The sequence below is a fragment of the Stegodyphus dumicola genome, chromosome 6, assembly GCF_044657685.1.
Source record: "Stegodyphus dumicola isolate Sdum_Otavi_A_Nest chromosome 6, ASM4465768v1".
NCBI lineage: Eukaryota > Metazoa > Arthropoda > Arachnida > Araneae > Eresidae > Stegodyphus > Stegodyphus dumicola.
Window position 1 is genome coordinate 134,715,306 of NC_140773.1, and position 13,991 is coordinate 134,729,296.

The 13,991-nt window shown below is 31.2% G+C and overlaps 1 protein-coding gene across 2 annotated transcripts in view; it reads left to right on the forward strand.

The window, feature by feature from the left end:
- The first annotated feature begins 754 nt into the window (after positions 1-754).
- LOC118186575 (protein amalgam-like) overlaps positions 755-13,991 on the forward strand; it is a 231,876-nt gene continuing 218,639 nt past the window's right edge. For both annotated transcript variants that reach the window (XM_035356680.2, XM_035356681.2), the window contains exon 1: positions 755-1,208. In XM_035356680.2, the coding sequence (XP_035212571.1) occupies positions 1,124-1,208 (85 nt within the window). In that variant the 5' untranslated portion in view covers positions 755-1,123. The remainder of the gene's footprint in view (positions 1,209-13,991) is intronic.

Here is a 13,991-nt window from a genome sequence, read left to right on the forward strand (position 1 = left end):
GCACTTAAAGTAATTTTATTTTTACGTATTATTAATTGCATACGTTTTTAAATTCTGTTCGTGATATGTAAATCACGCTTACAGATAACTGAAGGTACTTAACCTACCTGATATTTGAGCAAGTATGTCAGCATTGTATGTTTAAAATACTTTTCCATATGACTTAAAATTTCTGCTCAATAATATGAGTAAACATATGAGCATAATATGAACACAAATACTTCTGCTTAGAATAGTATGTTCAACTGTTGTGAAGCTGTTCAGGCTTGTTCATATTATTCTGATGTATGATTATGTCTAGATATTATGTTTGAACAAGTGTGAAACACTGCAAAAATTCCGTTCCAATATTGAAAGGGTTCCAACGCTTGAACTTGCGAAAACATAATTTTCTGCATAATTTTATTAAACACATTGCATTACCATGAAAATTTTACGACTTTCTCTAGCAGCAGATTGCTAATTTTTTCTTTGTTTGTTGAACATAAATTATACATAATTTAATTTCATCATATATATATATATATATATATATAGAGAGAGAGAGAGAGAGAGAGAGGCCATAAATTCTTTTCCGTTTGAAAACTTTCTAAGAATATTATATTTTTAAAAAATAAACACGTTGAAGAAAAAGCAAAGTGAAAAACGAAAAACCGATACTTCTACTAACCTGCGTGCGCAAGTTGAAATAACGATGAGAAACATTCCCTACCCTCCCGTGCCTATATAAACAGCAGAAAGGCTGATGCAGTGGGTGACTTCGCAGTTTTCTGGGAAACCGCGCATTTTGGTCAACCATTCTTCTTTTTTAGCTCTTTTCACGTTCAGTGCTTATTAACCTCCAGTGAACATTATTATCAGAAATGATTTGGAGAGGAAAAGGACAAAAACCGTTGATGCGATTTTCCCAGCATTAGCTTTTCCCGCACGTGCGTTACTGATTTTCCCTAGCACGTGATGTCGTAGGGAAAATTCAGGGATTAAGACACAGATTTTTTCCCGTTCTGTAATTGCTTGCAGATAATTGAAGTAAAAGAAGCAAACAGAATTTTTCGCTTCATTCCTCTCTAGAATTTAGATAAAATTAGAGAAAAAAAACTAATATTCAAATAAATTTTTCCTCATGTCTGTATTATCAATAATAAGATATTGTCGAAGAACTAAAACAGTTTTTGCTGTGGTAATGCTCTTCGGTATAGCTAGAAAAGGTAAGAAATTTTATGTATATTGTTTTTAAATTCTACCACAAAGTAATAATTCATTGTTTCCGCCGCATACTGTGAATATGTAAATAACAATAAAATAATGCTTTAATTTTAGTTCAGTTTCAGTTGGTAGGTTATGTTTAATATTTTAGGTATGATGTTTATAGATACGGCTGTTTTGGGGCATTAAGTTGAAGGCAAAGTATGAGGAAGTTTAATGTGTTTTTCCAATAGAACTCATTTATTTATTGGCAAAATTTGTTTTTTATCTGTTTATCTGTTAATTCATATATATGAATTTAAAATATTCACGCATGTACAGTTTAGTGAAATTGCTAAAATGTAACTGATTTTTTATAAGGAAATTTCAGTTTTTTTTTTCGCTTATTTTTTCACTCAAAAAATTAGCTTTTTTTTTTCAGAATTTCCCTTACGCGGGAGTATATATATGTGTGTGTGGTTTGAAATTTGTATATCTGTTATAAGCGATAATAACACCAAATGTGGATTACGCACTTTGTTAAATTTATTTCAAGGAATAAACGGCTCGTTTTCGCTTGTGCTCAGTAAAGGGAAAGGAAAATATGTTACCATATTTTGCAATGCAAATCTGAATCATTCTCTTTCTTTATATACAAATATATATATATATATATATTAAAAATTTCGTGATATATATACAAATTTGATTGCTTATTTTATACAATTACAGAAATACATAATATTATATCTCAACAATTCTTACAAATCAATATACACTCCCCTAACGCATTGCTTTTTCTTATGCGCACATATATGCTATAAATATGTGCGACTGTGAACTATAAACGTGTGAAATGTAAACAAGTATAACATATTTTCTTATTCTGTATTCTTTTATAATTTGAAGACATAAGTATCATTTGAATCATAAATGAAAGCAAAAATGCCAACTATCTAAAACATTCTTAAAAGTTACTGTTGATTTGATGTAACAAAATTTCATTCACAACGGGTTATAGATGGTTGCAAAATTTGAAATGACCGAGTAAATGCTAGTGAACAACCTCTAAAAACTAGTAAACTTGAAAAAATAGTAACTGAAATTAAATTTTTTAAAAATGGTACAGAAAATACATCGAAAAATAATGGTGAATATAAACGGATTCTTAATTTTTATAGAATTTTTATATAACTGTTTTAATATGCATCCAATGTGTAGTGTAGGTGCGTACACAAATTCATGTTATATTGGTGGTTTTACTGGATATATCAGTAATGTATGAGAAAACGTCATGTTAATCATAACTACTGTTATGCGCACTTTTTAAATGTTTTCCTTTTCTTTTTTAGGGTATAGTTCATTACTGATGAATGCGATAAAGTATTGAACACAAACATGGTTCCGATCTTTCATTTGAAAGGCATAATTCATTCTGAAATAAGTTTTTTTAACTATGATTTTTCATGTTACGTATAACACATGTAAACTGATTCAAAATAAGGGATAAAAAATGTTGATGAGCTTAACTCTAAATTTAATTTTTGTCTGACAACAAAATTAGTGTGAAATCTTCTGTTAGTTTAATGATTCCAAGAAAACAGTATCCTTACACGTTTTAAGAACTCTCAGTTCTACTGTTTTTATGATTAAAACCAATTAATGCTAGACGTCGTTATTTTGACATTTGAGGTGATACGCACTGACTTTTCATATTCACTTGATCAATATCAGGCGAAGAATCTTTGATATCGGCGGTCCACCAGCGGCCGAGCGGTAAGGTCGCTGAACACTGGTAGTTCGGTACGAGGTTCGAATCCCGCGAACGGGCTGGCTGAATAACCGTTTACGTGGCTTTTCCCATTTGTAACGTGTATACGAGCCAGTTTTCCTTAGAAAGTCCTCCACGAAGGCATCCCTCCCCTTAGGCAGATAGCCCTCGAGGCTTTGCCGTAATTAATAACCTAACCTAACCTAACCTTGATATCAGCGTCTTTTAAGTTTCTCTCAAAAGTTCTGGTCAAATCCTAAAATTAATGAAATGCCTTTTTTCCCCCCAAATACTCTGAAATAGACATATGTGTGATTTCATCATTTTCCTTTTTAACAACTTTAGAAGATCAAAATGTAGAAAAAAATTTAGAACGAAGGGTGGCTAATCTTTGGAATATGGTAACAGGTAGTTTGGCGACATTTTGGTAAGACGATAAAGGTTACTAGCTAGGACTTTAGCAATAATCTGAGAAGTACACAGTTCGAATCACAGATTATTTTGTCTCAGAGAAATGAGAGACATTTTCCGGAAAATTCCGATCGTGATTTTAGCTAATAAGCACTTAGGAACAATTTCGCTGCTACAGTGCAGAATCGCCCACTTATTTGTTTGGCGCTTTTACAAGAGAAAGAAGAATTGGATTTTTGTCAATTTTCTTTGACTTTTTAAGTGAAAATAAGTCGATGTGTACATGGATCAAGTCAAGAGTGTGCGCAGTGCCATTTTCGTGCAATTCTGGATTTTTTTAAGTGAAAATAGGTCGACTTGCACATGAATACCGTGTATGTGCAATTCTTAAAAACGCAACAAGCAGTGGGCTATTTTGCACTTTCTCCCAATTTCGCACCTAATCTTGATTAAGCACTTTTGTTCCATAAAAGTTCTAGCATAAGGGTAATTCGGCTAGCAGATTGTTGACAAAAATGTTGAGGGAAAAAAAAAAAGGCCTTTACTTCGTGAAAACAAAATGGCGTCCAAAAAAATACTAGCAGGTTGCTGTAGCAAGGTTGGTCGCCAAAAAACTGCCAAGTTACCATAATCCGAAGATTCACCCGAAGGGTTTTTTAAACTGTCGACCGTGAAACTTGGCTACAGTTGAATTATGAAATAAATTTGGAAATCCCATCAAAGTTGTACTAGTCTTTCTTACTTAAAACTGAAGGTTTGGTTTGGTTCAATTTACTATGGTAAGGCACAGTATCTGAAACCCTGGTAGTTCCCACGTCGGAGCTATCAGCATTCATGCTCGGCTGCTGTTGGACTTCTGTAGGAACTGAGGTCTCTTTATTCAATAAACAATCAGTATTAGATAGCTTCGTTTTGGCGTTTTGTTAAGACTTTCGTTCATTTCTATTCTTTTGTTAGACGCGCCGATTATTCCGGAACTTGTATTTAGAGCGTTATGAGCAGAAACTTGTCGCTGGCAAGTATTCCAATGTTTTATTGTTTTTTCGGCCATATTCAATATACTATAACCGTGTCTAATAACACACATTTTGTATAATAGGATCCCATAATTTTGAAACTGATCCACTGCTTTTTTGTTTTACAGAACGCAGATTCCTGAGTTTTAATACCATTCTTTTATAAAATACAAAAAACATACAGCAATAATAATTAGCCTTGTTCATAAAAACAAAACGTGCTTTAGGCACAGTCAATCGACGTTATATCAAACGAAATTGCATGAGTTCAGACGAAGCGCAATGTCCCTACAACACATTTATCCATAGCTGGTGCTAAATTACGTTCTTTGGCGACAGTTTCACGATCGACGGTATAATATGTAAGTACCTAAATCTCAAGGAGTTTTATAAAATCAGCATTGTATCTTTAAGGGAAACATTACAATGTTCAGTCTGCACATACAAATAAAAGGGGTGGACGGTTCTATACCACTCATTCTACTGAGCCAATTAAAGAAATTTAACTTCCTTTTTTCATTTCTGGAAAGCATGACTTAGAGTAGGTATTAGATTTATATAAACCATTGTTCTCACTTAGGCATTCTGACACATAATCGTATTTTTCTGAAATTATATACAAATGTTTTTCCATATTTCGATTCTACCACTCAAATTATGCCAAAGTGCAAATTTGGTAAAATTCGCACTAGTAGTTTTTAAAAAGTAGCTCTCAAAATTTCAGCTCTTCAACGTTATTTGGGTTTGGTATATATTTATTAATATCTCTTTTATTAAACTTTATGATTCCCGCTTTCACAGTTCGAAATTTAGGTTCCATGTAAATAAAATTCGCAAATATTTTCCGATTTATTTTTTGAATTTATGTTTAGTAATTTTTATAAATTTCCGAAAAAAATTTTAATTACAACCTATAAAAATTTTATCATCCTCTTAAAAGTAAATGTATTTTTAAGTAAAGTTGCAAAAAATTAGCTTTTTTTTTTCAGAATTTACCTTACGCGGGAGTATATATATGTGTGTGTGGTTTGAAATTTGTATATCTGTTATAAGCGATAATAATACCAAATGTGGATTACGCACTTTGTTAAATTTATTTCAAGGAAAAAACGGCTCTTTTTCGCTTGTGCTCAGTAAAGGGAAAGGAAAATATGTTACCATAAATTAAGAATTTCGCCATGTGAATTATTGTTGGTGCAAACTGAAAAAAGCGCGCCAAGATAAATTTTTAAATTTCTCTAAATTTCTCACCATATTTCACAAAATTTACTCTTTATGTATAATATGTGTAGTAGAATCGAATATGAAAAAACAATTGTTCTGTCTTTTCAGAAAACATTCTAGCACATGAAAACCGCAATTTAGATTTCGTCGATCGGCCCAGTAGAAGGGAGACAAGATTTGTCCAATTTTGTTTTCAGTAGAGGACATAGAATTGTTGTACTTCTGTAAAATTCATAAAATGAGCTAATTTCTGCAATGATGTTCTAACTTCTGATCGTTTACTATTATTTATGAACAAAAACATTTCTGGGCTTAAATTTCAGAAAAACTCAAATTTTGACTTATAATTTTTAAACTAAATTTCATTTATGTTCCAGGTAAGCAAAACTATGTTTCATGTCTGTAGCATTCAGACTAAATTAAACATTCAGAGTAAAATATTCCATTAAATTATCTGTATTACTGTGCTTGAATAACTTTTACGCATGTTAATGAAAATTACTCTCTAAATGTATGAAAACTCGAGGAAAATGACAAATATAATGTGCTCATAAACTTTTTTCTTTTCCTCAAGATTTTAGATTTTTTATTGAGAAATGGCTGCTTTTACCCGAAGGCGAAATTCTGAATCCTGAATATCATTATTAATTTTTTCTGCCTTTTAGTTGGCATCTTCTTTTCTTATGATAACGGCTTTTTGCAAAAGATAAGGAATTCCTAAATTATTTCATATTCTCTGCACAAAAAAATTCCTTCATTTAAATAAAAACCATAGTTTTCGTAAATGCTGTGCTAATTTCTAATCATTTGGCTATTTTTAGGACTCAGGGACCATTTAAGGACTACTGAGGGACTATTATTTCCGTTTTGCGATTTTGCGTTGGTTCACTATAAATGTCTGTTTCACGTTTCAAACTGTTGCCACCAAATGTTAGACTCCTGGATTATATTTGAAGAAATTAAATAATGAAAAATCTGCACAAATGCATGTGTATTTCTCGCATTGCGATAAAACAACGGTACCTAGAGTCATCGAATTTTGAATGGCGTATTCCTATTGCGAATATGGGCATGTTGAAGCCCAAATTTGAAATCTGAATTTGTTTTATTATCGATTTCATATTTTGTAAAACTTTAACGAATTTTTGATTAAGAAACTCAAGGATTTCAAATCGAGCAATGGCAACGTTGTACAGAAAAAAAAAAAAAAAAAAAAAAAAACTTTTTTATCTCCAACGCGTGAGTCTGTGTGTCGGAAATTCTAAAGATATGTTCATTTTAAAACTATTTTGCGATATTGCTGTTGAATTGAATTTTATGGCTTAAGTATGAAGAACGTGACATTTAATAAATAAAGGTAACAGACAAAATGTTAAAAAAACGGCCCTTTGGACGTAATTTAAGATCTGAAACCTTTCATATTTTTATTTATTTATTATATTTCAGTTTTTTTTATTCATTGTAAACAAATCACTTTTATTTCTGTCGATATCAAAAAAATTTTGGCGCAAAGTTTCGAAACGAAAGTTTTGTGACCTCAAAAATTCAGTTTGTTGTCAAGCCAGAGACAAACGAACATTAGCTCTAGTCAAACCTTCGAAAACTAGTATACGAATGTCTTAATTTTCTCTTCTTATTTCTTGTTGTCTTATTGTCTTAATTTCTAATAAAGCTTCTAAAATTTAGTCGAATGCTCTGAGTACTACTAAACTCTTCATATCCAGTTTTCATAAGATTCCGTATTATAATTACATTTACGATTGAATAAAAAGAGAAGAATGAAGAATATGTGTTACATTTAATATATATATATATATATATATATATATCCAGTTTTCATAAGATTCCGTAATTACATTTACGATTGAATAAAAAGAGAAGAATGAAGAATATGTGTTACATTTAATATATATAGTATGGTCACAAAAAAAAAAAAAAAAAAAAAAAAAAACTTCCCTGATATATGAACCTGTAGCGTCTTATCCGCTCAACCAGTCAAAATAAAAAATAAAATTTCTGATATTTATATCTGATGAAGGTATGCGCTGTACATTGTGATGATTTAAAATAATAGAGCTTTTATTATTTACAGTAAAAAATATTTCGAAATTTTTACCTGCGCTTATTGATTAGCGCATTGAAAACCCATAAATGGCGTTAGAACAATACACGCATAACGAAAATTGTCGGCATAAGGCATTTGCAAAAACAGCATTTTAAAAGACAAATGGCATCACACAAGGGGAGAGGGAAAAAATCGTTGATTGGAATTACAAGTTTTCAACGCACCCGTCAGTCACAAAAGAGGATGACGAATTGTATGCCGCAGATTGTTGAGAACAATGACAAATGTCGCAAGAGGAATCGGTATAATTCCACGTTTTATAGCAACTTTTAATTCTGACAAATCCCATGGATTTGATGCGTACACACTATATTTCAAATAACACCAAAACCAGAAATTTCGTCGGATTTAGGTCGGGAGATCGCGAAGTCCATAAATTTACAAAGTTACTGGAGATGTCTATATTGAAATGTCGTACAAGTTTAAAATTTGTAATTCCAATAAATGTTTTTTCTCTCTCCTGTCATGTGTTGTCATCGGTCTTTTGCAATGCTCTTCTTTTCAAATGTTTTACACCGGCAATGTTTGTCATACATTATATCGTTCCGACACCATTTATGGGTTTTCAATGCGCTGATCGATTAGCGCAGGAGAAAAAAGTAGTGTATTGCTAATCGAAAATTTCGAAATTTTTTCATCGTAACAGTGAGAGCTCTATTATTTTAAACCATCATAATTTCGATCGCATACCTTCAGATAACGATATTTGAAATCTTATTTCGATTGGTTGAGCGGATAGGCTGCTAGGAGTTCACATACTGGGGAAGAAAGGTATTTTTATGATCATCCTGTGTACATCTATATATAAAACTTAGCAAATTTGGACTTAAAAGCCTGAAACTTGCTCTAAAGCCACTAAGTAATTAAATATGAATGCGTTTATTAAGTAGTTTTTGATTATCTCCTAGGAAAGAAATTGTGCAAATTAATAAAATATGCGTGCGTGTATGTAAGATGAAAAATTGGTAAGATAAAATGCTAATTTTAAATTAAAATTGCCTTAAATATTCTTTTTAATTTCGTTATACCCCTTCTCTATGATAAAATTAACAACATACTCATAATAAATTACTCTAAACTACATTTTAAAAATGATTCCTAGTTGTATATTCTAGTATAACCCTAATGATGCAGGTTCTTACGTAACCACTTTTGCAACTAAAATTAAAACCTTAATTAATCGACAGGAATAAAGGAATAATAACACTAATTCTTCATATTGTAATCAATGTAGTTCTTTTCCCCTTTTCTGTACTGCTCCTGGCGCTTCTAGCTTGCTTCAAATGTATTTTGCATTTTGCACTTTGCACCACTGAGAGGGCTTCCGACCTAAGGTGATACCTAACAGAAAAAGCGCACCCAGTGGAAATTATTTATTGAAAAGATCCTTTTTACAGAGAGTTTTTACAATGAATATATTTACATGACGTTTACATATGACAGTAAAAATTATTTACAGTCTTCTTTGTATTTACATGCTACGTTGAGCTAACTTTGATATATATTTCAATTTGATTTTATTTACATGACGTTTACATATGACAGGGAAAATTATGTACAGTCTTCTTTGCATTTATATGCTACGTTGATCTAACTTTGCTATATATTTCAATTTGATTTTAATAAACGTCAATAGTTCAAGAATTAGTGAAAGATCTGTAACTGAACAGAAGTTCAATAGATTAAAAGTTCTTGAGATATAAAGTTTTGAAGTTTTAAGTTCCTTTGACCGAAGATTTCGTACATAGTTCAATATTTCAGATGATCTTGGTTGAGGTCTTGGTTGAATGATATAAAACAACTCAATTTCAGTTTCAATTTAGATCTTATTCCGAATATTATAGTCTTTTTTATAAATGATTGCTGAATTAAGTTAATTTTGATATATGCGAAATAAATAATAAAATAAATAATAGACTCTTATGTTTAATATTAGAATCCGAAAAAAGAAATTAGTTGATTAAAATAACTCTTGAGATTATTTGTTACGATTGATACAATATTCCATTGTTTTTGTAAGTTTATTATATAAAGCAGTATGTTTTAATAGGTTATTGGGTTCATTCCTTCCAGTACTGATTTGAAGTTTTATTTAAGTGATGCTCTTTTGTATGTTCACATTCAGAAACATAATGATCGGGACTTCCTATTTTACCAAAATTACAAATGTAAGTAGCTTCGAGTTTGAATCTATTTTAAATAGGTTAGAAATGTCCAGTGAAAAAAAAAACATGTCCAGTTTAAAATGTAATCGTAAAGGACAATGATATTAATTTAGTTGAAACACTTAATATAAATTTTAAAGTTCTTTGCCCTGTTTTAGTATTAGTCCATCTCGATTCCCACTGTAATAATAGAGTTTTGAATGTGATATGTTTAACATGTGATTTTCGAAAGTGTATTGTAAATTCTGGTGGATTTAATCTTATTGCTGCTTGATTAACAGGAGGATCTGCTAGTTCATTACCTGGCATACCTGCATGGGCTGGAACCCAATTTGGCATTGGTTTCAGTACTATTGACATATTGATTAAAAGTTTTTGAATTTCGTAAACTATAGGATTTCTGTAATAAAAATACCACTTATAGCTTCAAAGCTAGATTAAGAATCTGTGTAAATATTAACTTGCTTATTAAATCGACTGGATAAGTTTATTGGTTTTTTAATGCTACTAATTCAACTTGGAAAATTTAATTGTTTTATGTAGTTTTCTTCTTCATTTATAGACTGGTTGATTATCTTTTTCTATATATATGCATATACCAGAGCCTATACCTGTTTCTGTTTTAGATCCGTCTGTGAATATAGATATGCCAGTTGATGAGTCCGTATTAATATTTTCTTGAACATTATTTATGCTTGGATGACATAGAAGACTTGAGCGTTTCTTTTCGTAATCTGTGTGAAAATATATAGAATTCCAAAACCTTCTATTTTGATTGAATCTTAGTATATAAGTCGGGAAAGCTTTTTTTTACTATCAGGTCAAGTGGGGGAATTCCGGTGACTACTTGTAAAGCTGCAGCTGATGAGGTTCTGTAGCATTTGCTGATTAGCAGTAAGTGTGGTCCTTTCAGGATGTTCGAATGTATTGCACTAAATGTTCAAATGTACTTGCTTCAGATGTACTGTAGACATATGAAAGATATGAATACAATTATTTAAGACTGGGTGCATGTCTTTTTGTCGATTTAGCTGTCTTCATCAGAAATGGGTTTGCCTACAATTGAAAAAATGCTAAATCGGTCTCAGTTCCATCTGCTTCGTCATGAATCGGCTTTTACATGGGTATCAGTTTTCATTACATGCATAAATTTATATATATATATAATATATATATATATCAAGAAACTTAATAAGAGGCAAAAATAAAAAGCAATTTTTTTATATATTCATGATCTTATAACAGTAACTTAAAAAAATTGTGATAACGCAAATACAAAAATATTTCTATAATTTAGATAGATTTCGGAATGCAAAATTATAAAAAAAATTCATTTGCATGGAAATTTGAAGGAAATGAAGATAAAATGATATTTTGTAACTAAATTGAATACGTAAAACGAATTTTATACCATAAGAAATGCAGTTATCGAATATATTAACCATTTTCAGCGTCAAAAATCTTTGAACACATCTAATTTATTAAACTGTAGCAATAAGAGCATCATGTTACAAGCCCGTGACGTAATCATGTCACTTTCTATGCAAACTATCTTCACTGAACTCAAGGAAAATGAGTCTTCAAATAAAATGTCAAAATAGCTAAAAACTGTCCAAAATATTTTTCAAATACGTGAAAACTTCATAAAGGATTATTTGCCCCCAGCTTCTGATGCGTGTAAAAAAAAAGTCAATTTTCCATAGAAAATCTTCATAAGGAAATCTTTTTTCAAAGAAGTAATAGTTATACTTTTACCATTCTTTCCTGCAATTATATAAACAAGCTCTAATTCTATGTAAATACTGGGAAAGAAAGAGCTTTGATAATGATTTAAAGCTTTAGTTTTGTTTTAAGAATGTATTTGATGCTTTGTTAATAACTTAACGATTATAACACATTTTAGCAAAGTTGAATATCAGAAGAGGAACACGCCAGAGAGAAACTTAAAATTAGTAAAGAAATAACCTTGTATTTGGCATAGATTTAGACAAAACCTCAATCGGTTTCAAGAGCATACAGACCCCTTTTCATCAGGAGCAAAAAAATTTTCAAGACTTGAAAGTTGCGTGCATAATGGCTCTTAGAATGTCCTTCACGAAGGCATCCCTCCTCTTAGGCAGATAAGCTCCCGAGTGCTTTACCATAATCAAGTAAACCAATAAAATTTTTGAAGAACATGCAAATGCGTCATGACGTTTCAGACAACCAAAATATTAGTAGTACAAATTTAATTTCAGGCATAAAATCACAAATTTGTTGCATATACGCCGAAATATGTGCTTAAGACCTATAATATTTTTTTCCACGTGAGCCAAGATTTCAACTAAAATGCATAACTGTATAACTGTACTAAATGTTAGTTTAGTTTCTAAACGAAACAAAATGTAATTTGATACATTTATTTTTTCTTACCCCTATTAAAATGTATTGCAGTTACAAAAAAAAAAAAAAAATAGAAAATGATACAAAAACACAGTTTTGGCAAAAGTGAATGAACTTCCAACAGTGTTTTTATCGACACTGAAATGTGCGGGAAAAATATTTATTTTAAATATTAATATAAAAATTTATTTCTTACGCAATGTATGAGGCAAAGTATTAAACACGGATCGGAAATTTTTGCTACACTCATAATGCTCGAATAACTTCTACAAAGTAAATACAGAAAACAAATAATAATCTATGGAACCCTTTGATTAATATACTAAAGGGTAAATGATTACCGAAGAAAAATTTCTGGAAAACATAATAAAATGATTTCCAGTGCATTCTTGGGCTCAGTTTCTTGACGTTTTATTCTATTTCGGAAGTTACTATGCAGAGGAAAGCTTAAATATTTTTAAAAGTCTAATGTTTTTATCGACATCATATAAAAAAAAATTACTCCTTTGACCTGCAAACACAGAGACCAGTCGTACTAAAGTGACATTTAATAAACCAATATTTCACATTTATTTCCTCGATAAACAACCGCATTTCGAATCGATCACAAACCGCTGTAAAAAGCGATTTCTGTAAATAAAACAAACAAACAAAAGAATCACCCAATAAAACCGAACATGATGAAATATGGGGTGAAATGCGACGAAGGAATAAAATGACTCACAAAACGCCCCCCTTCCCTACAAGAAATATCCAGGGAAAGACGGGAGCAAATCGTTAAAATTATGACAGTGAAAAATAGTGCTCCGATGAAAAATGAAACTCGGGGTAGAAAATTTTGTACGGCAGAATAAACAATGGTTGTAGCAGAGTTGAGTTGTGTAAACACTTCGTTGTCTTTTGTTTCCGCCTGCTTTAAGGAATTTTCAGAATTCTCCCAGTGTTTGATCTGGCAACGACATTACTGGAGAAATTGTTGCACGAGAATTCATCCCTAGTCACATTTTTCTACACCCCCTGCTTTTCATCCACCAGAAATGAAAGGAATTTGACAGTTAATCAATATTATCAAGTTTTCTGTCAGTAACCGTTTGAAGAAACGGCAGCTGATGCTTCGAGGTAATGTATAAAGTGTCAATTGCTTCTTGATTTTGCAAGTATTACAAAAAGCGGCAACCACATGGTTTAATTTTCAAAGAGCTTGAAATTAATATCACAGAATCTTGGTAACAATTTAATAAATTAATTCCCCAAAAATAAATGTTACAGCAGCCTCTACGTGGTCTCTTGCATGGGTGGTTACTGGGCGTCATTTAATAATACTTTCATGACTTGAAATATTACTTAGTTCTTAGTTAAATACCTTCATTTCTCGTGCTTGAATAAATGAAACATTTTTCATGATTGTTTCGAAGTTGAGTGGTAGGGCTGTGAAAGATCAGTATTTTGAATTTTAATTGATAGTAGCGAAATTTGAGTAAATTTCCTTAATGTTTGCTTTCGTATGGTCCATGCTTTCATCAGTATTTCAGGTTCATTTCATCCACTTGATAAAGTGTGTTTATGCATCATGAATTTTACTCACCATTTGTCTGGCGCATAATAACCCTCGAGGTTTTGTGCCATTTAAAAAACCAACCAACCAACCAAATTTTCTCTCTTATTAAAAATATACCCCTCTATTGCTTTGATATTGCTCTATTGCTATGTCC